At 53.7% G+C, this 26,284-nt stretch overlaps 1 protein-coding gene across 2 annotated transcripts; it reads right to left on the bottom strand.

Annotated features, from left to right (window-relative positions):
* Positions 1-368: 368 nt before the first annotated feature.
* On the bottom strand, positions 369-26,018 carry LOC139237791 (syntaxin-6-like). Of its 2 annotated transcripts, XM_070866989.1 has the most exons (8): positions 25,933-26,018; positions 22,961-23,130; positions 18,914-19,008; positions 8,761-8,823; positions 6,555-6,671; positions 5,286-5,392; positions 2,153-2,247; positions 369-1,059 (listed from the first exon to the last, which is right to left on the bottom strand). In XM_070866989.1, the coding sequence occupies exons 1-8, from the start codon at positions 25,965-25,967 to the stop codon at positions 983-985; spliced, it is 759 nt and encodes a 252-aa protein (XP_070723090.1). In that variant the 5' UTR covers positions 25,968-26,018; the 3' UTR covers positions 369-982. The 2 variants fall into 2 exon arrangements, with proteins under 2 accessions (XP_070723090.1, XP_070723091.1); XM_070866990.1 differs by lacking the exon at positions 8,761-8,823.
* Positions 26,019-26,284: the final 266 nt, after the last annotated feature.

Genomic DNA, 26,284 nt, shown 5'->3' with positions numbered 1-26,284 from the left:
AGAAGACAAGAGCAGCAGGCGCATGGGAACACCACCACCTCCACGTTCCCTTCCAGTCACACACCGTCCTGATCCGGATGTCGATCACCATGCTCAAGTCTCCGGAGTGGGACTCGAACCCACAACCTTCTGACTCAGAGGCGAGAAACACAGGGAAGGGTCAAACGTTTCAGGTAAAGCCCCTTCAAGAGGAGTCAGACTGTGGGAACAGCAGAGAATTAACGAGATCTCTAGCCTGTCTGAACCACGTACCCTGGCCCGAGACCTCTCACCCAGTGCCCAGACTCACACCTCCCCTCCCCCCCTCGGTGCCCCGGCCCCTCACCCTCGGTGCCCAGACCCCACACCTCCCCTCTCACCCGCGGTGCCCAGGCCCCTCACCCTCGGTGCCCGGGCCCCCCTCCCTCGGTGCCCAGGCCCCTCTCACCTCCGGCGCTTCCCATCACAAACCGAGTACCATCTTTCTGTTCCCTCAATCCCACATCACCTCCGCAGAGAGGAATCCAGGGAAATGTGGGATTGGAATTACGATCTCCTTTAACAGCCTAACATTGTGCAGGGGCAGATCTGATCAGAGAGTCTCTGTCGAGGGGAGGCTGGGTTTGGTGTTGTAGATATTTAACCGCTGCAGATTCAGTTGCATTATTTATTAACAAGCCACGAGGCTGGAGATTGAAGTTCAGTCCGATCCCAAAGCAACTACCCGGTGCCTACTACTGACATCCTGAAATGTACCAGCTAACGTTAAAAAAAAAATAATAGAGTATTTTACATTCCTCGCCCCCCTGCACTTGTGCAGCAAATTTGGTCGCATTGGATACGGCACCGAAGGTCCAAAAATACGAAGAAAAACACATGGGGCATTTCCAGAATCCTGCCCTGGATCTGAATGGGCCTCCAACTAATTCCTGCCACGGGTGTCCCAGCTGCTGATGGCCCTCAGCAACCTGTGTCGCACGCCATTAAAGTCCCAACTCCACGGTCAGAGAGTGAAGAACAATATGAGCACCACGACCAGGATGACGAGAAGAACGACAATCACACACCACTGCCGCCGAGCTGCCCAACAGAAGGGAAGTTACCATCAGTCCCAGACCCAGAGACCCCGTCAGTCCCAGGGACCCAGAGACCCCGTCAGTCCCAGACCCAGAGACCCCGTCAGTCCCAGGGACCCAGAGACCCCGTCAGTCCCAGGGACCCAGCAGACCCCGTCAGTCCCAGGGACCCAGCGACCCCCATCAGTCCCAGACCCAGAGACCCCGTCAGTCCCAGACCCAGAGACCCCGTCAGTCCCAGGGACCCAGAGATCCCGTCAGTCCCAGACCCAGAGACCCCATCAGTCCCAGGGACCCAGAGACCCCATCAGTCCCAGGGACCCAGAGACCCAGAGACCCCGTCAGTCCCAGGGACCCAGAGACCCCGTCAGTCCCAGGGACCCAGAGACCCCGTCAGTCCCAGGGACCCAGAGACCCAGAGACCCCGTCAGTCCCATGGACCCAGCGACCCCGTCAGTCCCAGACCCAGAGACCCTGTCAGTCCCGGGGACCCAGAGACCCCGTCAGTCCCGGGGAGACGGCGACCCCGTCAGTCCCAGAGATCCCGTCAGTCCCGGGGAGACGGAGATCCCACCGTATAACAGGTCGCACATCACCTGGGCGCTTGGGACAACTTGCATTTATATAGCACCTTTAACATTGTAAAATGTCACAAAGCATCAGCAAACAAAATATGAGACAGGCCCACACAAGGAGATATTAGGGCAGGCTTGGTCACAGAGGTAGGTTTTAAGGAGCGTCTTAAAGGGGGAAAGAGAGTTAAGAGAAATTTAGGGAGGAAATTCCAGAGCAGAGAGGAGAACGGAGGGGGGGCGCGGAGAGGAGAGTGGGGCGGAGGGGAGAGCGGGGGTCGGAGAGGAGGGGAAAGCGGGGGAGGCGGAGAGGAGGGGTGGAGGGGAGGGGAGAGCAATTGGGGCGGAGAGGAGGGGTGGAGGGGAGGGGAGAGCGAGGGGGGCGGAGAGGAGGTGGTGGAGGGGAGAGCAATTGGGGCGGAGAGGAGGGGTGGAGGGGAGGGGAGAGCGAGGGGGGCAGAGAGGAGGGGTGGAGGGGAGGGGAGAGCGGGGGGGCGGAGAGGATAGGTCAGCGGGGAAACTCACCACTGGTCATGTGAGATACTTTGGCCAACTTCTTCAGTGTGCTGTCCAGCCGGGACTGCGTGTTGTCCATTTCATGGGAAAACTCATCCAGCATCCTGGGAAAGGAAATGATACTAGGTTAGGATGTCGGGAGCTGGTTCTGTTCCCAGAGAACAGTGGACCTCTGGAACAGACGGACGTCTCGTTCTTTGAATTCCTGGAGAGCTGGAACGGTTTCTGGCTGAGGCAGAGATCAGCTTGCACAAGAGGTCAGTACTGCCTGACATAAATCAGGGCCGGAGTGATCTGGACTAGTGTCAATCGCCGCGTTCGGAGAGGAATTGCACAGATATCTTCCCCCAATTTGGCCCGGGTTTTTAATCTGTATTGTTGCCTCTACCTGGAGATCACAGGGTTCTGGGTGGTGTGGGGAGTGTATATATCATGATGCACAAGGCATTGCAGTTGTGTGGGACAGGCTGGATGGACAAGAGGGTCTACCCGGTCCGTCATTATGTATGACGGTATTTAAATCAATGTTCGCACATTACACGAGCAATGAATGAGGAACTGCAGCCACAGGGAAACATCTTTAAACTTGTTTGTGTGTGAGTGCAGTGGGGAAACACATTCTCCCCATCTTCTCCCTCACTTGGTCACATCTTACACCAAGATTATAATATTTATATAGCGCCTTTCACGACCTCAGGATGTCCCAAACTGCTTTAAAGCCATTGAAGTACTTTTTCTCAAGTGTAGTCACTGTTGTATTGTGGGAAATGCGGCTGCCAATTTGGGCACAGCAAGCTCCCACACACAGCACAAACAGATACTGACCAGAGAATCCATTTTTAGTGATGTTGATTGAGGGATAAATATTGGCCCCAGAACACACAGAAACATAGAAAATAGGTGCAGGAGTAGGCCATTCGGCCCTTCGAGCCTGCACCACCATTCAATAAGATCATGGCTGATTATTCCTTCAGTACCCCTTTCCTGCTTTCTCTCCATACCCCTTGATCCTTTTAGCCGTAAGGACCACATCTAACTCCCTCTTGAATATATCAAATGAACTGGCCTCAATAACTCTCTGCGGCAGGGAATTCCACAGGTTAACAACTCTCTGAGTGAAGAAGTTTCTCCTCATCTCGGTCCTAAATGGCTTACCCCTTATCCTAAGACTGTGACCTCTGGTTCTGGACTTCCCCAACATCGGGAACATTCTTCCTGCATCTAACCTGTCCAGTCCCGTCAGAATCTTATGTTTCAATGAGATTCCCTCTCATCCTTCTAAACTCCAGTGAATACAGGCCCAGTCGATCCAGTCTTTCTTCATATGTCAGTCCTGCCATCCCGGGAATCAATCTGGTGAACCTTCGCTGCACTCCCTCAATAGCAAGAATGTCCTTCCTCAGATTAGGAGACCAAAACTGAACACAATATTCCAGGTGAGGCCTCACTAAGGCCCTGTACAACTGCAGTAAGTCCTCCCTGCTCCTATACTCAAATCCCCTCGCTATGAAGGCCAACATACCATTTGCATTCTTCACTGCCTGCTGTACCTGCATGCCAACTTTCAATGACTGATGCACCATGACACCCAGGTCTCGTTGCACCTCCCCTTTTCCTAATCTGCCGCCATTCAGATAATATTCTGCCTTCGTGTTTTTGCCCCCAAAGTGGATAACCTCACATTTATCCACATTATACTGCATCTGCCATGCATTTGCCCACTCACCTAACCTGTCCAAGTCACCCTGCAGCCTCTTAGCATCCTCCTCACAGCTCACACCGCCACCCAGCTTAGTGTCATCTGCAAACTTGGAGATATTACACTCAATTCCTTCGTCTAAATCATTAATGTATATTGTAAATAGCTGGGGTCCCAGCACTGAACCCTGCGGCACTCCACTAGTCACTGCTTGCAATTCTGAAAAGCACCTGTTTATCCCGACTCTCTGCTTCCTGTCTGCCAACCAGTTCCCTATCCATGTCAGTACATTACCCCCAATACCATGTGCTTTAAATTTGCACACCAATCTGTTGTGTGGGACCCTGTCAAAAGGTCCGGGGTGAACTCCCCTGTTCCTCAGTACTGTCCCTCCGTCAGGGCAGCGCTCCCTCAGTACTGTCCCTCCGTCAGGGCAGCGCTCCCTCAGTACTGCCCCTCCGACAGTGCGGCACTCCCTCAGTACTGCCCCTCCAACAGTGCGGCACTCCCTCAGTACTGCCCCTCCAACAGTGCGGCGCTCCCTCAGTACTGCCCCTCCGACAGTGCGGCACTCCCTCAGTACTGCCCCTCCAACAGTGCGGCACTCCCTCAGTACTGCCCCTCCAACAGTGTGGTGCTCCCTCAGTACTGCCCCTCCGACAGTACGGCACTCCCTCAGTACTGCCCCTCCGACAGTGCGGGGCTCCCTCAGTACTGCCCCTCCGACAGTGCGGCGCTCCCTCAGTACTGCCCCTCCGACAGTGCGGCGCTCCCTCAGTACTTCCCCTCCGACAGTGCGGCGCTCCCTCAGTACTGCCCCTCCGACAGTGCGGCGCTCCCTCAGTACTGCCCCTCCGACAGTGCGGCGCTCCCTCAGTACTGCCCCTCCGACAGTGCGGCACTCCCTCAGTACTGCCCCTCCGACAGTGCGGCGCTCCCTCAGTACTGCCCCTCCGACAGTGCGGCGCTCCCTCAGTACTGCCCCTCCGACAGTGCGGCGCTCCCTCAGTACTGCCCCTCCGACAGTGCAGTGCTCCCTCAGTATTGCCCCTCTGACAGTGCAGCACTCCCTCAGTACTGCCCCTCCGACAGTGCAGTGCTCCCTCAGTACTGCCCCTCCGACAGTGCGGCGCTCCCTCAGTACTGCCCCTCCGACAGTGCAGTGCTCCCTCAGTATTGCCCCTCTGACAGTGCAGCACTCCCTCAGTACTGCCCCTCCGACAGTGCAGTGCTCCCTCAGTACTGCCCCTCCGACAGTGCAGTGCTCCCTCAGTATTGCCCCTCTGACAGTGCAGCACTCCCTCAGTACTGCCCCTCCGACGGTGCAGCACTCCCTCAGTACTGCCCCTCCGACACCTGGGTTTCTCAGTTAAAAGAAGAATTACTTTTGGGGAGTCTGTGAGTGACACGTGTGGTCTGACACTGCTGCGTGAATGTACTTACACTGCCTGTTCGTCCAGCTCGTCTCCTATTCGCCCCGACATGTTCTTCAGGACCCCAATGCTCCCCGACACCAGCTCGAGTTGATCATCCTGTTGCTCTACTATCAGCTGTACAGACACCAAGGGTCACAGTTACATCACCGCTCACAGCCCAACCCTCACAGTGTCTCCGGGGAAAATAAAAATCATTTCTGTGTGTCTTGAGCAGCAAATGTTTTGCCACAATTTAAAATATATATATTTTTTAATTCATTCTCAAGATTGTGGGCGTTGCTGGCAAGGCCGGCATTTATTGCCCATCCCTAATTGCCCCTTGAGAAGGTGGTGGTGAGCCGCCTTCTTGAACCGCTGCAGTCCCGTGTGGTGAAGGTGCTCCCACAGTGCTGTTGGGGAGGGAGTTCCAGGATTGTGACCCAGCGACGATGAAGGAACGGCCGATATATTCCCAAATCGGGATGGTGTGTGACTCAGTGGATTCAGTTCCCTGTTACTGCCGCTCACTATTAGCACTGAAACACTGCTTCCTGATTGGTCATCAGGACATCCACAATGGGAACACCACTCCCCCACTTAAATCCAGACCATAAAACAGCAAGACTTGAGGCTGGAGATTCGCGCCCCTGATCCTGGAGTGGGGTGTGGAGTCGGCTAATCTGTGCACAACTGGTGGGAGGAGAGAGGAAGAATAATTCCGTGCTCACATCAGCTTTCCCCTCAACCATCACACCGCCTTCAATTTCAAGTGCTCACCCTTGTGTTCAAATCCCTCAGTGGCCCCACTCTCCTCTCTACCTCTGCAACTTCCTCCAACCCTCCGAGATCTCTGTGCTCCAATCCTGCCCTCCTGACCATCCCTGATTATAATCGCTCCACCATCGGTGGCCGTGCCTTCAGCTGCCTGGGCCCCAAGCTCTGGAACTCCCTCCCTAAGCCTCTCCGCCTCTCTCTCCTCCTTTAAGTCGCTCCTTAAAACCTACGTCTTTGCCCAAGCTTTTGGTCACCTGCCCCTCATATCTGTATACGCGGTGCAGTGTCAGATTATGTTTGATAACGCCTGTGACGTCTTACTATGTTAAAGGTACTATATAAATATATTGTTGCTTGCTAACTCATCCTTCTCCGCGATTACAAACTGCAGGGCTCCTCACCTCCCTCGCCCCGACAACGCACAGGATTTTAAACACAACTTCTCTCCCGCTCTTGCTGTCATGCGACAAGTTTGGGCCTGGGCTCCGCGAGGGAGAGTCAGCCTCAGCGGTTAAGTACGTACGCGCTGCTGAACTCGCTGCTCCTCAATGTACTGGGAGTTAACGGTCTCCAGTTCCTGGTCCAGGCGCTTGTACCGATCCGCGGGCTTCAGCTGCTGTTCGATGGCTCCCATCAGGTTCTGCAATGACAGCAAGCGTCAGGTCAGGCTTCACTTTCCCCATTACACGCACACTGATGGCAGGCGGGGCCGTCAGCGCTCAACAATTCAGCGTAAGTATAACAGAGTGCCGATGATACACAGACGGGAGGAAAAGCAATGTGTGAGGAGGACACAAAAAACCTGCGAAAGGACACAGACAGGCTAAGTGAGGGGGCAAAAATTTGGCAGATGGAGTATAACGTGGGAAGGTGTGAGGTCATGCACTTTGGCAGAAAAAAAATCAAAGAGCAAGTTATTATTTAAATGGAGAAAGATTGCAAAGTGCTGCAGTACAGCGGGACCTGGGGGTACTTGTGCATGAAACACAAAAGGATAGTATGCAGGTACAGCAAGTGATCAGGAAGGCCAATGGTATCTTGGCCTTTATTACAAAGGGGATGGAGTATAAAAGCAGGGAAGTCTTGCTACAGTTATATAAGGTGTTGGTGAGGCCACACCTGGAATACTGCGTGCAGTTTTGGTTTCCATATTTATGAAAGGATATACTTGCTTTGGAGGCAGTTCAGAGAAGGTTCACTCGGTTGATTCCGGGGATAAGGGGGTTGACTTATGAGGAAAGGTTGAGGAGGTTGGGCCTCTACTCATTGGAATTTAGAAGAATGAGAGGTGATCTTATCGAAACGTGTAAGATTATGAGGGGGCTTGACAAGGTGGATGCAGAGAGGATGTTTCCACTGATGGGGGAGACTAGAACTAGGGGGCATGATCTTAGAATAAGGGGCCGCCCATTTAAAACTGAGATGAGGAGGAATTTCTTCTCTCAGAGGGTTGTAAATCTGTGGAATTCTCTGCCTCAGAGAGCTGTGGAAGCTGGGACATTGAATAAATTTAAGACAGAAATAGACAGTTTCTTAAACGATAAGGGGATAAGGGGTTATGGGGAGCGGGCAGGGAGGTGGACCTGAGTCCATGATCGGATCAGCCATGATCGTATTAAATGGCGGAGCAGGCCCGAGAGGCCGTATGGCCTACTCCTGCTCCTATTTCATATGTTCTTATGTTCCTTATGTGTCGGACTATCTGAGAGCTCAGGCGGTTCCTCAACCAACACGAGAACTGAACAGGGTCCAAGAAAGACCGACTGAGACTCACCTGCTGGCCCAAATCCACTCCTCTTAATTCAAAGTCACTTCACTCAAATCATCTTACAGCACAGGAGGCAGCCATTCGGCCCATCGTTCCTGAGCCAGCTCTGTGACAAAGCGATCCAATCAGTCCCACTCCCCCCTGCTCTTTCCCCACAGCCCCTGCACATTTTTTCCTTTCAAGTATTTATCTAATTTTGAAAGTTACGATTGAACCTGCTCCCACCGCCCTTTCAGGCAGCGCATTCCCGATCACAACAACTCGCTGCGTAAAAAAAGTTCTCCATCTCCCCTCTGGCTTTTTTCCCCCAATTACTTTAAATCCGTGTCCTCTGGTTACCAACCCTCCCGCCACTGGAAACAGTATCTCCTTATTTATCAAAACCTCGTCATGATTTTGAACACCTCGATTAAATCTCCCTTTCACCTTCTTTGCTCAAAGGAGAACAATCCTGGCTTTTCTCGTCTCTCCACATAACAGACATGAGAAAGCACTAATTCAATATATTTTTAGCAATAAACTCCCTCTTTAGTGTGTCACTTACATAGCTTCAAATTATTCGCTAATTCAATGCTTTAAGTGCCAGAAAATGATGTTGAATTCTCTGACGCAGAGGGAGCTCGGTGCGTGGAATATTAGTGCTCACGGAGCTGGAACTACAGAGAGAACAGGAGGCCTCCTGGTTCAAGGCCCAGTCTGTGTCTCGGACCCCTGGGCTGGACAATCAGCCGGGACTCCCCTTCCTAATCACTACCCAATCAACCCTGCTGATATTGGATGGTGATAGCACCAGGCTTTCTGCGACGCTCACTGCAGTCCAATAGTTGGGACGGCGCTCGTTGTCCCAGCTCCCACTTGGGTGAGAGAGCAGAGGGCTGTGGGTGAGCGCTGAGACTCGGTGTCCGAGGGGCGGCGGGAAAGTGGAATTCGAACAACACAGGACAGACGTGGAGCCCCTCACCTGTCGGTTTCTCCTCTCCCCAAACGCCACAGCAGAAGGACTCGAAATGTGATCTTTCATTTCCTGGAGACACAAAGTGAAGGTTACGGTTAGCTAGAGATTCTCTCTCGTTAACCCTGCAGTCCGCTGCCTCCAGGTCGTGGCGGATTAAGACACAAGATGCCGTAGCATGGTAGGCCTAAAAAAAAAACCCCACAGATAGCCGCAGTGCTGGGTGGAAAGTGGGGAAAGCAGCCAGGGTTCCTGCTCCTGTATGTTATCCCTGCTGGAAAGCGCACAGCCGCCGGAGAGGACTAGGATTCCGCTGCAATGTTCAGCCCCCCATGGTTGGATAGCCCGGCACCACCAGCTGTCTAGGGCTCACACAGGGACAGCAGTGCCGCCCGACAAGGGCTACAGCCACTAATACAGGCCCCACACCAAAACAACTCCCTCACAGGGTAGAACGGGAAAGCCAGCTGATTCAATAATAATTTTCAAAATGCGATTTCATAAATACTTGAAGTGTGAAAATGTGCCGGGCTGTGGGGAAAAGGCGGGGGGGGCGGGGGGGGGGGGTGGAACTGATTGGATCGCTCTGTCACAGAGCCGGCACAGGCTCGATGGGCCCAATGGCCTCCTTCGTGCTGAATGATTCGAGACCACTCTTTTATCATCAGCCCAAGAGTGACGTCAGGGCTGGAATCTAATCCTGGGCAGTGACCCCGGGTATGTTGGCGGTGACCCCGGGTATGTTGGCAGTGACCCCGGGTATGTTGGCGGTGACCCCGGGCAATGACCCAGGCAGTGACCCCGGACAATGACCCCGGGTATATTGGCGGTGACCCTGGGAATCTTGGTGGTGACCCCAGGCGGTGACCCCGGGTATGTTGGCGGTGACCCCGGGCGGTGACCCCGGACAATGACCCCGGGTATGTTGGCCATGACCCTGGGAATGTTGGTGGTGACCCCGGCTATGTTGGCAATGACCCCGGGTACATTGGTGGTGACCCAGGGCGGTTAACCTGGGTATGTTGTAGTGATCCCGGGTATGCTGGCAGGGACTCTGAGCGGTGACCCCGGGTACGTTGGCGATGACCTCGGGTATGTTGTCGGTGACCCCAGGCAATGGCCCCAGGTCTGTTGCGGTGACCCCGGGTATGTTGGCGGTGACCCCGGGTATGTTGGCGGTGACCCCGGGTTTGTTGGCGGTAACCCCGGGTATGTTGGCGGTGACCCCGGGTATGTTGGCGGTGACCCCGGGTTTGTTGGCGGTAACCCCAGGTATGTTGGCGGTGACCCCGGGTTTGTTGGCGGTAACCCCGGGTATGTTGGCGGTAACCCCGGGCGGTGACCCCGGGTTTATTTGCGGTGACCCCGGGTATGTTGGCAGTGACCCCGGGCAATGACCCAGGCAGTGACCCCGGACAATCACCCCGGGTATGTTGGCCGTGACCCTGGGAATGTTGGTGGTGACCCCGGGCTGCGACCCTGGGTATGTTGGCAATGACCCCGGGTACATTGGTGGTGATCCTGGGCGGTTAACCCGGGTATGTTATGGTGATTCCGGGTATGCTGGCAGGGACTCTGGGCGATGACCCCGGGTATGTTGGCGGTTACCCTTGGTATGTTGGCAGTGACCCCAGATATGTTGCCGGTGCCCCCAGCAGTGACCCCGGGCGGTAACCACGGTTATGTTAGCAGTGACCCCGGTATGTCGGGCGGTGACCCCAGGCGGTGACCTTGGGTATGTATGCACTGACCCCGGCAGTAAGCCAGGCAGTGACCCCGGCTATGTTGGCGGTGACCCAGGGCAGTGACCCCGGGTATGTTGGCGGTAACGTTGGTGGTGAACCCGGGCGGTGACCCCGAGTATGTTGGTGGTGAACCCAGGCTGTGACCCCAGTTTAGTTGGCGGTGACCCTGGGTGGTGACCATGGGTATGTAAGCAGTGACCCCGGACCGTGATGTGGGTATGTTTCCCGTGACCCCGGACAGTGACCACGGGTATGTTGGCGGTGACCCCGGATATGTTGGTGGTGCCCCTGGCCGTGACCCCGGGTATGTTGGTAGTGAACCGGGCTGTGACCCCGGGTATGTTGCCGGTGACCCCGGGATGTTGCCGGTGACCCCGGGTATGTTGGCGGTGACCCCGGGCCGTGACCCCGGGTATGTTGGCGGTGACCCTGGATGTGTTGTTGGAGACCTCGTGCAATGACCCCGTGTTTGTTGGCGGTGACCCCGGGTATGTTGGCGGTGACCCCGGGCCGTGACCCCACGTATGTTGGCAGTGACCCTGGATGTGTTGTTGGAGACCTCGTGCGATGACTCCGTGTTTGTTGGTGGTGACCCCGAGTATATTGGCGGTGACCCCGGGTATGTTGGCGGTGACCCCGGATGTGTTGTTGGAGACCTCGTGCGATGACTCCGTGTTTGTTGGTGGTGAACCCAGGCTGTGACCCCAGTTTAGTTGGCGGTGACCCTGGGTGGTGACCATGGGTATGTTGGTGGTGAACCCAGGCTGTGACCCCAGTTTAGTTGGCGGTGACCCTGGGTGGTGACCATGGGTATGTAAGCAGTGACCCCGGACCGTGATGTGGGTATGTTTCCCGTGACCCCGGACAGTGACCACGGGTATGTTGGCGGTGACCCCGGATATGTTGGTGGTGCCCCTGGCCGTGACCCCGGGTATGTTGGTAGTGAACCGGGCCGTGACCCCGGGTATGTTGCCGGTGACCCCGGGTATGTTGGCGGTGACCCTGGATGTGTTGTTGGAGACCTTGTGCGATGACCCCGTGTTTGTTGGCGGTGACCCCGGGTATGTTGGCGGTGACCCCGGGCCGTGACCCCACGTATGTTGGCAGTGACCCCGGGTATGTTGGCAGTGACCCTGGATGTGTTGTTGGAGACCTCGTGCGATGACTCCGTGTTTGTTGGTGGTGACCCCGAGTATATTGGCGGTGACCCCGGGTATGTGGGCGGTGACCTCGGCGGTGACAGCGGGTATGTTGGCAGTGACCCCGGGTATGTGGGCGGTGACCTCGGCGGTGACAGCGGGTATGTTGGCAGTGACCCCGGGTATGTGGGTGGTGAGCCCCGGGCATGTTGGTGGCAACCCCGTGTAGTGACCCCGGGTATGTTGGTGGTGACCCCGGGCAGCAACCCTGGGTATGTTGGCAGTGACCCCGGGTACATTAGTGATGACCCAGGGTATGTTGCGGTGACCCCAGGCAGTGACCCCGGGTATGTTGACAGTTTAAAAAGAGGCAGCTCGTGCAGAGCACAGAGTGCAGCAGCATAGAGTGGCATTTGTTAGTTTGGTAAGAGGGTGAGTTTTAAGGGTTATTCTCTTTAAACCATTTGGAGTCTGGAGTAAATTGTTAGTGGAAATTGCCAGTAGCTTCTAAGTAAGTAGCAGTTTAATTTAAAGGGGAAAAGTTAAATAGTTGGGAATCTTTCAGGTTTAGGCAGAGAAAAACAAGGTAACTCTCCAGTAGGAGGCAATTAGCAGCTAGTTAAAACCAGTTCTGTAAACGACTGACCAGTAGTGGGTCATCCGACCTAGATACAGTTTAAAAAGAGTCAGCTCGTGCAGAGCACGGAGTGCAGCAGCATAGAGTGGCATTCGTGAGTTTGGTAAGTGGGTGAGTTCGGGCGGCAGGTGCTGTTTTGTCTTGTTTTTCCTACTAGTGCTGACACTAGAGCAGCTGATAAGGAGTGCGAGAGTAGGAGGCGGAGGCCCAGAGAACAGCCCAACCAGTTGCAGACAAAGATAGAGGGGTGCGAAATCGAGAGGTGACATCACAGCCAAGCTGGTAAGTGGTTGGCTGTTCGACTGGTAAGTATAACTCTCTTTTAGACTGACTTTTAGATTAGTTTAATTGTCAGCCAACCAATAAGTAGCTGTTTGGTGTTTAAGTAAATTTTAGTAAGTAAATTAATTTAAGGGTTAAGTCATGGCAGGAGAGCTCGGACCCGTGTCATGCTCCTCCTGTGCGATGTGGGAAGTCAGGGACGCTTCCAGTGTCCCTGACTACTATGTGTGCGGAATGTGTGTCCAGCTGCAGCTCCTGACAGACCGCATGACGGCACTGGAGCTGCGGATGGACTCACTCTGGAGCATGCGCGATGCTGGGAATGTTGTGGATAGCACATTTAGTGAGTTGGTCACACCGCAGGTAAGGGTTAGGACAGATAGTGAATGGGTGACCAAGAGACAAGGCAAGAGCAGGAAGGTAGTGCAGGAGTCCCCTGCGGTCATCTCCCTCCAAAACAGATATACCGTTTTGGATACTGTTGGGGGAGATGACTTGCCAGGGGAAGGCACCAGCAGCCAGGTTCATGGCACCGTGGGTGGCTCTGCTGCACAGAAGAGCAGGAAAAAGAGTGGGAGAGCTATTGTAAAGGGAATAGATAGGAGTTTCTGCGGCCGCAACCGAGACTCCAGGACGGAATGTTGCCTCCCTGGTGCAAAGGTCAAGGATGTCTCGAAGCAGCTGCGGAGCATTCTGGAAAGGGAGGGTGAACAGCCAGTTGTCATGGTACATGTAGGTACCAACGATATAGGTAAGAAGCGGGAAGAGGTCCTACAAGCTGAATTTAGGGAGCTAGGAGTTAAATTAAAAAGTAGGACCTCAAAGGTAGTAATCTCTGGATTGCGACCAGTGCCACGTGCTAATCAGAGTAGAGGGAGCAGGATAGTTAGAATAAATACGTGGCTTGAGCAGTGGTGCAAGAGAGAGGGATTCAAATTCCTGGGACATTGGAACCAGTTCTGGGGGAAGTGGGACCTGTACAAAAGGGACGGTCTGCACTCGGGCAGGACTGGAACTGATGTCCTAGGGGTAACATTTGCTAATGCAGTTCGGGAGTGTTTAAACTAATATGGCAGGGGGATGGGAACCTATGCAGCGAGATAGGGCAAAGTAATATGGAGTCAGAAACAGAAGGTAGAAAGGTAAAAAGCAATAGTGGAAGGCCGAGTAAACAAAGGCAAGAAACAAAAAGGGCCACACTACATCATAATTCTAAAAGGACAAAGGATGTTAAAAAAAACAAGCCTGAAGGCTTTGTGTCTTAATACAAGGAGTATCCGTAATAAGGTGGAGGAATTAACTGTGCAAATAGATGTTAACAGATATGATGTGATTGGGATTACAGAGACGTGGCTCCAGGATGATCAGGGCTGGGAACTCAACATCCATGGGTATTCAACATTCAGGAAGGATAGAATAAAAGGAAAAGGAGGTGGGGTAGCATTGCTGGTTAAAGAATAGATTAATGCAATAGTTAGGAAGGACATTAGCTTGGATGATGTGGAATCTATATGGGTAGAGCTGCAGAACACCAAAGGGCAAAAAACGTTAGTGGGAGTTGTGTACAGACCTCCAAATAGTAGTAGTGATGTTGGGGAGGGCATCAAACAGGAAATTAGGGGTGCATGCAATAAAGGTGCAGCAGTTATCATGGGTGACTTTAATATGCATATAGATTGGGCTAACCAAACTGGAAGCAATACGGTGGAGAAGGATTTCCTGGAGTGCATAAGGGATGGTTTTCTAGACCAATATGTCGAGGAACCAACTAGGGGGGAGGCCATCTTAGACTGGGTGTTGTGTAATGAGAGAGGATTAATTAGCAATCTCGTTGTGCGAGGCCCCTTGGGGAAGAGTGACCATAATATGGTGGAATTCTACATTAGGATGGAGAATGAAACAGTTAATTCAGAGACCATGGTCCAGAACTTAAAGAAGGGTAACTTTGAAGGTATGAGGTGTGAATTGGCTAGGATAGATTGGCGAATGGTACTTAAGGGGCTGACTGTGGATGGGCAATGGCAGACATTTAGAGACCGCATGGATGAACTACAACAATTGTACATCCCTGTCTGGCGTAAAAATAAAAAAGGGAAGGTGGCTCAACCGTGGCTATCAAGGGAAATCAGGGATAGTATTAAAGCCAAGGAAGTGGCATACAAATTGGCCAGAAATAGCAGTGAACCCGGGGACTGGGAGAAATTTAGAACTCAGCAGAGGAGGACAAAGGGTTTGATTAGGGCAGGGAAAATAGAGTACGAGAGGAAGCTTGCAGGGAACATTAAGACGGACTGCAAAAGTTTCTATAGATATGTAAAGAGAAAAAGGTTAGTAAAGACAAACGTAGGTCCCCTGCAGTCAGAATCAGGGGAAGTCATAACGGGGAACAAAGAAATGGCAGACCAATTGAACAAGTACTTTGGTTCGGTATTCACTGAGGAGGACACAAACAACCTTCCGGATATAAAAGGGGTCAGAGGGTCTAGTAAGGAGGAGGAACTGAGGGAAATCCTTATTAGTCGGGAAATTGTGTTGGGGTAATTGATGGGATTGAAGGCCGATAAATCCCCAGGGCCTGATGGACTGCATCCCAGAGTACTTAAGGAGGTGACCTTGGAAATAGCAGATGCATTGACAGTCATTTTCCAACATTCCATTGACTCTGGATCAGTTCCTATGGAGTGGAGGGTAGCCAATGTAACCCCACTTTTTAAAAAAGGAGGGAGAGAGAAAACAGGGAATTATAGACCGGTCAGCCGGACATCGGTAGTGGGTAAAATGATGGAATCAATTATTAAGGATGTCATAGCAGCGCATTTGGAAAGAGGTGACATGATAGGTCCAAGTCAGCATGGATTTGTGAAAGGGAAATCATGCTTGACAAATCTTCTGGAATTTTTTGAGGATGTTTCCAGTAGAGTGGACAAGAAGAACCAGTTGATGTGGTATATTTGGACTTTCAGAAGGCTTTCGACAAGGTCCCACACAAGAGATTAATGTGCAAAGTTAAAGCACATGGGATTGGGGGGTAGTGTGCTGACATGGCTTGAGAACTGGTTGTCAGACAGGAAGCAAAGAGTAGGAGTAAATGGGTACTTTTCAGAATGGCAGGCAGTGACTAGTGGGGTACCGCAAGGTTCTGTGCTGGGGCTCCAGCTGTTTACATTGTACATTAATGATTTGGACGAGGGGATTAAATGTAGTATCTCCAAATTTGCGGATGACACTAAGTTGGATGGCAGTATGAGCTGCGAGGAGGATGCTATGAGGCTGCAGAGTGATTTGGATAGGTTAGGTGAGTGGGCAAATGCATGGCAGATGAAGTATAATGTGGATAAATGTGAGGTTATCCACTTTGGTGGTAAAAACAGAGAGACAGACTATTATCAGAATGGTGACAGATTAGGAAAAGGGGAGGTGCAACGAGACCTGGGTGTCATGGTACATCAGTCATTGAAGGTTGGCATGCAGGTACAGCAGGCGGTTAAGAAAGCAAATGGCATGTTGGCCTTCATAGCGAGGGGAGGTGTTGCTACAGTTGTACAGGGCCTTGGTGAGGCCACACCTGGAGTACTGTGTACAGTTTTGGTCTCCTAACCTGAGGAAGGACATTCTTGCTATTGAGGGAGTGCAGCGAAGGTTCACCAGACTGATTCCCGGGATGGCGGGACTGACATATCAAGAAAGACTGGATCAACTGGGCTTGTATTCACTGGAGTTCAGAAGAATGAGAGAGGATCTCATAGAAACGTTTAAAATTCTGATGGGTTTAGATAGGTTAGATGCAGGAAGAATGTTCCCGATGTTGGGGAAGTCCAGAACCAGGGGACACAGTCTAAGGATAAGGGGTAAGCCTTTTAGGACCAAGGTGAGGAGAAACTTCTTCACCCAGAGAGTGGTGAACCTGTGGAATTCTCTACCACAGAAAGTTGTTGAGGCCAATTCACTAAATATATTCAAAAAGGAGTTAGATTTAGTCCTTACTACTCGGGGGATCAAGGGTTATGGCGAGAAAGCAGGAATGGGGTACTGAAGTTGCATGTTCAGCCATGAACTCATTGAATGGCGGTGCAGGCTCGAAGGGCCGAATGGCCTACTCCTGCACCTATTTTCTATGTTTCTATATTTTCTATGTTTCTATGACCCCGGGCAGTGGCCCCGCGTATTTTAATGTGACCCTGGGCGGTGACCCCGGGTATGTTGGTGGTGACCCCGGGTATGTTGGTAGTGGCCCCGGGAGGTGACCCTGGGTATGTTGGCGGTGACCCCAGGTACGTTGGTGGTGACCCCGGGCATGTTGGCGGTGACCCCGGGTTTGCTGGCAGTGACCCCGGGTATGTTGACGGTGATCCCGGGTGGTGGCCATGGGTAATAACCCAGGCAGTGAGCGCGGGGAGTGACCGTGTGTATGTTGCGGTGACCCTGGGTATGTTGGTAGCGGCCACGGACGGTGACTATGGGAATGTCGGCTGTGACCCGGGCAGTGACCCTGGGTATGTTGGCGCTGACCCCAGGCTGTGACCCTGGGTATGTTGGCGGTGACCCCGGATATGTTGCAGTAACCCCGGGTACATTGACGGTAACCCCGAGCGGTGACCCTGGGCATGTAGGCAGTGACCTTGGGCCGTGACCCCGGGTATGTAGGCAATGACCCCGGGCAGTGACCCTAGACAATGACCCCGGGTATTATGGCCCTGAACCCGTGCAGTGACCCTGGGTATGTTGGCAGCGGCCCTGGACGGTGACTATGGGAATGTCGGCAGTGACCCCGGGCGTGACCCCGGGTATATTGGCCGTGAACCTGGGGAGTGACCCAGGGTATGTTGGCGGTGACCCCGGGTATGCTGGCGATGACCCCGGGCAGCAACCCTGGGTATGTTGGCGGTGACCCTGTGCGGTGACCCCAGGTATGTTGGTGGTGACCCTGGAAAGGTGATGTGACCCCGGGCGGTGACCCTTGGTATGTTGGCGTTGACCCTGAGTATGTTGATGGTGACTCCGAGCGGTGACCCCGGGTATGTTGGCAGTGACCCTTGCGGTGACCCCGGGTATGTTGGCGGTGACCCCGGACGGTTACGTGACCCTGGGCGGTGACCCCAAGTATGTTGGTGGTGACCCCGGACGGTGACGTGACCCTGGGCGGTGACCCTTGGTATGTTGGCGTTGACCCTGAGTATGTTGATGGTGACTCCGAGCGGTGACCCCGGGTATGTTGGCAGTGACCCTTGCGGTGACCCCGGGTATGTTGGCGGTGACCCCGGACGGTTACGTGACCCTGGGCGGTGACCCCAAGTATGTTAGTGGTGACCCTGGGTCTGTTGATGGTGACTATGGGCGGTGACCCCGTGTTTGTTGGTGGTGACCCCAGGTATGTGGGCGATGACCCCGGTGGTGACAGCGGGTATGTTTGTAGTGACCCCGGGTATGTTGGTGGCAACCCCGTGCAGTGACCCCGGGTATGTTGGCAGCGGCCCCGGACGGTGACTATGGGAATGTCGGCAGTGACCCCGGGCAGCGACCCAGGCAGTGACCCCGGGTATGTTGGCCGTGAACCTGGGGAGTGACCCAGGGTATGTTGGCGGTGAGCCCGGGTATGTTGGCGACGACCCCGGGTTTGTTGGCAGTAACCCCGGGTGGTGACCCCGGGTCTGCTGGCGATGACCCCGGGCAGCGACCCTGGGTATGTTGGCGGTGACCCTGTGCGGTGACCCCAGGTATGTTGGTGGTGACCCTGGAAGGTGATGTGACCCCGGGCGGTGACCCTTGGTATGTTGGCGTTGACCCTGGGTATGTTGATGGTGACTCCGAGCGGTGACCCCGGGTATGTTGGCAGTGACCCTGGGCGGTGACCCCGGGTATGTTGGCGGTGACCCCGGACGGTGACGTGACCCTGGGCGGTGACCCCGAGTATGTTAGTGGTGACCCTGGGTCTGTTGATGGTGACTATGGGTGGTGATCCCGGGTATGTTGACGGTGACCCTGGGCGGTGACCCAGGGTAGGTTGGCAGTGAACCCGGATACGATGGTGGTGGCCCCGAGCAGTGAGTGACCCTGGATATGTTGGCAGTGAGCCCGGAAATGGACGGTGACCCCGATGTGGGCGGTGACCCGGATGTGGGCGGTGACCCCGGGCAGTGACCCGGATGTGGGCAGTGACCCTGTGCGGTGACCCGGATGTGAGCGGTGACCCCGGATGTGGGCGGTGACCCCGGATGTGGGCGGTGACCCCGGGCAGTGACCCGGATGTGGGCAATGACCCTGGGCGGTGACCCGGATTTGAGCGGTGACCCCGGATGTGGGCGGTGACCCCGGATGTGGGCGGTGACCCCGGATGTGGGCAGTGCCCGTGTTGTACGTACCTTGACGGTTTGTCTGGTTCTGATGACGAATGCTTTCCTCTCGTACAGTTCCGCAGTCTCGATCTTGAACTTCCGCGGGTTCGATTCCACGATGCGTTCACAATAGTTAAGGGAGAAAATAAACCAGAGAGACAAAAGCTTGGAGTCCCAGAGAACAGAACAGAAGCGGAGCCTGTGATGGGGCCTCGGGCCTGGACATTATTTATACACAGAGCAAGATTACTTTGCAGTAAATTACAATCGATTGAAACTTGGGGACACCGCAGTTTTGAAATCGCTTTTCAGCGCAAAAATTCCACCACAGTCCCAAAGTGTGGTCTCGCAAACAGAACCAGTCCCTCCGTTACCCCTCCAAAGTCCCGATCCCGGGAATGTTGCCCATAAGGAGGTGTTGGGGTTACCACAACAGCTTCACACTGCGACATTTTCACAGCGTATATTTACACACAGACAAGGTGCCTTGCAGGGGGAGCAAGGTGTGGGGAGCGGGGAACAGGAGAGGGGTTTGGGCGGTGATCTAAAACACAGTGAAGAGATTTTGAGGAGACTTTAAAAGGCGAGACGGCAAGGCCAAGGGGCTTAGGGAGAGAGTTCCGGAACATTGTGTGGCTCGGTCCCGCTCAGTGAAGATGCTGACTGACGCTGGGCATTGGGCACATTGGTGGTGTGTGCTCCAAGACACCGAGTGCTGTAGGCTATTCCACCATGGCGCGCATCGTGGCCAAGTTCGATCCGTTCAGCAGGTGGTCCCAGGAGCAATGCTCAGGGCTGGAAATCCTTTCCCCTGCCCAGCCCGGGGGGGCTCCCCCGAGACCTTGAAACTGCTCCATCCACCAGAGATCGAGAGGGGGTGATGAGGGGAAATATTTTCACTCAAGAGTTGTCGCGATCCGGAACGCTCGACCCGTAAAGGTGGTGGAAGCTGATTCCATCAATGACATTAAAAGGGAGTTGGACACGGTACTGGGGGATGAGGACACAAAGCGGGGTGTGGGACTGAGCACCACTGCTCTGTCAGAGTCAGCACGATGGGCCGAATGGCCTCCTCCTGTGGTTTATGATTGGGACCTTCGTGAGGTGTGTGACATATCAAGAGGGAGTTCGATATGGCCCTTACGGCTAAAGGGATCAGGGGGTATGGAGAGAAAGCAGGAAAGGGGTACTGAGGGAATGATCAGCCATGATCTTATTGAATGGTGGTGCAGGCTCGAAGGGCCGAATGGCCTACTCCTGCACCTATTTTCTATGTTTCTATCAATCAAGCATATCCGGGATTGTCTCGAGTGTGAAACAGGACTTCATTTTTACATACAGACATTTTAAAATCTTCAACGACAAACAAACACACACACTATTCCTACACCAACAATTTCTGTCAGTTACTATTTAATCGTTGGTCAGTTTTTGATGGCTCCCATTCTGTTAATTTACAGAAACTCGCTGTATTACTGCCTGCCGCCTCACACCCCCGTGCCAACTCAGCCTCCGTCCCCCCCAGCTCACTGTGTGGTCCCATCACAGGCATACCACCCATCCCCAACACACACACACACTGCTGCCTGCCCAGGGCAGTCCCCACTTCCCCTTACACCTCAATGGGGAACCACACTGGCCGGCATTGCACCGAGCCGTACGGAGCGGGTAGTGCCAAGGTGCGATTCCCCCACCTCGGACTGGCTGGTGGGACGGGTGCTGCAATTCTCCTCGGCACCTCGGGATTAAGAACCAAGCAGGGCTCCTGCTGCTGAACGTGTATCTAGTGGTAAGATCGGGGACAGGATCCAGCTCTGCCAGCATGCCTCCAGTAGTCGAATAGCCTGCCGAGGCTCACACAACAACTTGGATTTATATAGCACCTTTAAAGTAGCGAAACGTCCCAAGGCCTTTCACAGGAGCGTTATGGGATTTAAAAATTTGACACCGAATCACATAAGGAGATTTTAGGGCAGATGACCAAAAGCTCGGTCAGAGAGGTAGGTTTTAAGGAGCTTCTTGAAGGAGGAGAGAGAGGCGGAGAGGTTTAGGGAGGGAGTTCCTGAGCTTGGGGCCCAGGCAGCTGAAGGCACGGCCACCGATGGTGGAGCGATTATAATCAGGGATGCTCAGGAGGGCAGAGTTAGAGGAGCGCAGACATCTCGGGGAGTTGTGGGGCTGGAGGATATTACAGAAATAGGGAGGGGGCGAGGGCCATGGAGAGATTTGTAAACCAGGATGTGAAACAAGGCAGAAGCCGTACCCCAGTTAGGCTGTACCCCAGTTAGGCCGTATTAGGCCGTGCCCCAGTTAGGCTGTACCCCAGTTAGGCCGTATTAGGCCGTGCCCCAGTTAGGCTGTACCCCAGTTAGGCCGTATTAGGCCATGCCCCAGTTAGGTCGTATTAGGCTGTACCCCAGTTAGGCCATGCCCCAGTTAGGTCGTATTAGGCCATGCCCCAGTTAGGCTGTACCCCAGTTAGGCCATGCCCCAGTTAGGCCGTATTAGGCCATGCCCCAGTTAGGCTGTACCCCAGTTAGGCCATGCCCCAGTTAGGTCGTATTAGGCTGTACCCCAGTTAGGCCATGCCCCAGTTAGGTCGTATTAGGCCGTGCCCCAGTTAGGCTGTACCCCAGTTAGGCCGTATTAGGCCATGCCCCAGTTAGGTCGTATTAGGCCGTGCCCCAGTTAGGCCGTATTAGGCCATGCCCCAGTTAGGCCGTATTAGGCCATGCCCCAGTTAGGCCGTATTAGGCCGTGCCCCAGTTAGGCTGTACCCCAGTTAGGCCGTATTAGGCCATGCCCCAGTTAGGTCGTATTAGGCCGTGCCCCAGTTAGGCCGTATTAGGCCATGCCCCAGTTAGGCCGTATTAGGCCGTGCCCCAGTTAGGCCGTATTAGGCCGTGCCCCAGTTAGGCTGTACCCCAGTTAGGCCATGCCCCAGTTAGGTCGTATTAGGCCATGCCCCAGTTAGGCCGTATTAGGCCGTGCCCCAGTTAGGCTGTACCCCAGTTAGGCCATGCCCCAGTTAGGTCGTATTAGGCCATGCCCCAGTTAGGTCGTATTAGGCCGTGCCCCAGTTAGGTCGTATTAGGCCGTGCCCCAGTTAGGTCGTATTAGGCCGTGCCCCAGTTAGGTCGTATTAGGCCATGCCCCAGTTAGGCTGTACCCCAGTTAGGCCATGCCCCAGTTAGGTCGTATTAGGCCGTGCCCCAGTTGGGCCGTATTAGGCCATGCCCCAGTTAGGCCGTGCCCCAGTTGGGCCGTATTAGGCCATGCCCCAGTTAGGCCGTCCCCAGTTAGGCCGTGCCCCAGTTAGGCCGTGCCCCAGTTAGGCCGTACCCCAGTTAGGCCGTGCCCCAGTTAGGCCGTGCCCCAGTTAGGCCATGCCCCAGTTAGGTCGTATTAGGCCATGCCCCAGTTAGGTCGTATTAGGCCATGCCCCAGTTAGGTCGTATTAGGCCGTGCCCCAGTTAGGTCGTATTAGGCCGTGCCCCAGTTAGGCTGTACCCCAGTTAGGCCATGCCCCAGTTAGGTCGTATTAGGCCGTGCCCCAGTTGGGCCGTATTAGGCCATGCCCCAGTTAGGCCGTGCCCCAGTTGGGCCATATTAGGCCGTGCCCCAGTTAGGCCGTGCCCCAGTTAGGCCGTGCCCCAGTTAGGCCGTGCCCCAGTTAGGCCGTGACCCAGTTAGGCCGTCCCCAGTTAGGCCGTGCCCCAGTTAGGCCGTGCCCCAGTTAGGCCGTGCCCCAGTTAGGCCGTGCCCCAGTTAGGCCGTATTAGGCCGTGCCCCAGTTAGGCCGTGCCCCAGTTAGGCGCAGTGCTATTTGGAGGAGGGGAGAAAACAGATCTTTAAAAATACACAGAAATATATATATACAACATTTCTATGGCGCCTTTAACGTAGTGGAACATCCCAAGGTGCTTCACATGAGCGATCTCAGGCAATAATGCTCCGGTGAAGGGTCAGGAGGTCAGGTTTAAGGAGCGTCTTAAAAGAGGAGCGAGGGTTTTAGGGAGGGAATTCCAGAGCTTGGGGTCCAGGCAGCGGGGGGTGGTTACTATTGGAGGATATCGATTGTCTCGTCCAGATCCTCCAGATCCCACTCAATACTGCGCAGACTGTTGCGAAGTTCATTTGTGGTCCAGTCATACTCCTCCTTGCTGACACTCTGTGAGTCCTGCAGTAACTCACACCATCGCTGGTAAAGTCCGCGAGCCGTATTCACCGCCTTCTGAACCTCCCTGCAATCAAAGAAAAGCAATCTCACAACAGCGTGCGACAATTCCAAAGCATAACCTCTGCCCAACTTTGGCTCCCTCCCCCCCACCCCTCGAGCTGAATATAGAAACATAGAAAATAGGTGCAGGAGTAGGCCATTCGGCCCTTCGAGCCTGCACCACCATTCAATATGATCATGGCTGATCATTCCCTCAGTACCCCTTTCCTGCTTTCTCTCCATACCCCTTGATTCCTTTAGCCGTAAGGTCCACATCTAACTCCCTCTTGAATATATCCAACGAATTGGCCTCAACAACTCTCTGCGGCAGGGAATTCCACAGGTTCACAACTCTCTGGGTGAAGAAGTTTCTCCTCATCTTGGTCCTAAATGGCTTACCCCTTATCCTTAGACTGTGTCCCCTGGTTCTGGACTTCCCCAACATCGGGAACATTCTTCCTGCATCTAACCTGTCCAGTCCCGTCAGAATGTTATACGTTTCTATGAGATCCCCTCTCATCCTTCTAAACTCCAGTGAATACAGGCCCAGTCGATCCAGTCTCTCCTCATATGTCAGTCCTGCCATCCCTGGAATCAGTCTGGTGAACCTTCGCTGCACTCCCTCAATAGCAAGAACGTCCTTCCTCAGATTAGGAGACCAAAACTGAACACAATATTCAAGGTGAGGTCTCACCAAGGCCCTGTACAACTGCAGTAAGACCTCCCTGCTCCTATACTCAAATCCCCTAGCTATGAAGGCCAACATACCATTTGCCTTCTTCACCGCCTGCTGTACCTGCATGCCAACTTTCAATGACTGATGTACCATGACACCCAGGTCTCGTTGCACCTCCCCTTTTCCTAATCTGCCGCCATTCAGATAATATTCTGCCTTCGTGTTTTTGCCCCCAAAGTGGATAACCTCACATTTATCCACATTATACTGCATCTGCCATGCATTTGCCCACTCACCTAACCCTATAAAAGGCCCAGCAGTTCGCGAGCTTATGTTTTGTTCTCTCTTTATCTCTAATGGCAGCCGGTAATTATCTCGCCATTCACACCCTATCCAGACTAACCTTTCTCTAACTCCGGCCATTACCATTTCAAGTCGGCCCATCGTCCCTTTTGTGTCTCTAATCTCTCCTGCCTTCCCCCCTATCACAGACCTTCCCTGTTGTTCTCTCCTCCCCTCCCCCTTTCAATGCTCCTTAACAATCTGTTTATTTCGAACGCTCTCCAGTTCTGACCAAGGGTCATCGACCCAAAACGCTAACTCTGTTTCTCTCTCCACAGACGCTGCCCGACCCGCTGAGATTTACAGCATTTTCTGTTTTTATTTCAGATTCCAGCATCCGCAGTGTTTAGCCTTTGTATCACAACACCATGTCTGCGTGTTTATCAGGGCGTCCCTGGGGGGGGGGGGGGGGCGGGGGGAGGGAGGAGGGCCAGGACACAGCGATCCAGTGACTCCGCTCGCCAGCAGACACTGACGGGGAGAGAAGGAATGGACCCGACATCGCTGCCCCTCCCCACCGTGTCACAGCCTGCCAACTCACACACCAACCCGGTGGGGTACACGAGGGCATCTGGTGCCTATGGAGTTTCACCTCCGCAAGAATCCAACGGGAGAACCTTCACAAAGTAGGATCAAAGACATCACATTACATGGATGGCTAGAAGATAGACGGATCTACATCTCAACAGTGATTGGAGCAGAGAAGGCCAGGAGAAGATTTGATCGAGGTGTTTAAAATCATGAAGTGTTTAGACAGAGTAAATAAGGAGAAACTGATGGCTGGGGGGTCTGTAACCACAGGGTACAGGTTTAAGGTGATTGGCAAAAAAAACAGATGCAACATGAAAGAAAGACTTGCATTTATATCGCGCCTTTCACCACCAGACATCGCAAAACACTTTACAGCCAATGAAGTACTTTTGGAGTGTAGTCACTGTTGTAATGTGGGAAACGCGGCAGCCAATTTGCGCACAGCAAGCTCCCACACACAGCAATGTGATAATGACCGGATAATCTGTTTTTGTGATGTTGATTGAGGGATAAGTATTGGTCAGGAAAAACCTTTTACACAGCTGAGTGGTTAGGATCTGGAATGTGCTGCCTGAGGGCGTGTGTTGGAGGCAGACTCAATCGTGGCTTTCAAAAGGGGAGTTGGATAAGTGCCCTGAAGGAGACAAAAAATTGCCGGGATATGGGGAAAGGGCGAGGGAGTGGGACTAACTGGATCGCTCTTCGATAGAGCTGGTCCAGACTCGAGGGGCCGAATGGCCTCTTCCTGTGCTGTCCTATTCTGTGATTCTATGACTGCACGTCACAAAGTACTTCATTGGCTGCAAAACGCTTTGGGACAGCCTGAGGTTGCGACGGGCAATAGATAGAGAGGCGCCAGGCTTTTCTTTCAGATTGATAGCTGGGCGAATTCCACCCTGGAGAATTCCCCAGACCATCCAGTGGAGAATAACACTCCCAAACTCTCACCACTCCGCGTGTTGTGGCTTGTCCCAGGTCTGTGATTTGTGCAGTTTGCCCAGCCTTCAACAAGCAACAGCCCCGAGGGCTCCTGCTCGCATCCGACCAAGGGCGCACGGGCCAGAGCTGGTGAGCACACAAGGGAACAGCTCCCAGCTCCGGGCCAGCGGGCAATGGGAATGGACAGGAGGGGGCTGGGAAAGTTCCTGCAGCCCTTTTAAACTCAACAGGGGAAGGGAAACATCGCTCGCAGCTGGTACAACTCGGGGAAGCACAGAGCCCCGAGCTGCTGGCTGCCTCTTTGCCCAGGACAGGGCTTTACGGTGGTTCGTCACTCACCCTTTCACAACAAAAAATGGATCGTCCAGTGACATCTTTTGTCTTTGCTCAACACCCAAGCCTCGACTGTCAGCCACCCTCAGCAAGATCCGGGAACACTCCCTCATCACATGGCAAGGGACTGGGCTTCACTGTAACCACAGACCATCAGTTCCTGCAAAAGTTGCCCATGCAAACAGCTCCAACTTGTGGTGCTCTCTGGTATCCTGCACCCTGCTGAGTGGCCCCCTTTTCCCCTTGTCAAGCCCCTCCCCTCATTCTGTGAGCATACCCTCGCAACGCGAGCTTTATTGGGGACTTTGGCCAGGAGAGAGAGTGGCACAAAGTTTTTAAAAGCGCAGATGAGGAGGAA

This window comes from Pristiophorus japonicus, chromosome 24, assembly GCF_044704955.1.
Source record: "Pristiophorus japonicus isolate sPriJap1 chromosome 24, sPriJap1.hap1, whole genome shotgun sequence".
Taxonomy (NCBI): Eukaryota; Metazoa; Chordata; class Chondrichthyes; family Pristiophoridae; genus Pristiophorus; species Pristiophorus japonicus.
The sequence above is the reverse complement of the archived record's forward strand: the minus strand, read 5'-3'. Positions and strand labels throughout refer to the sequence as shown.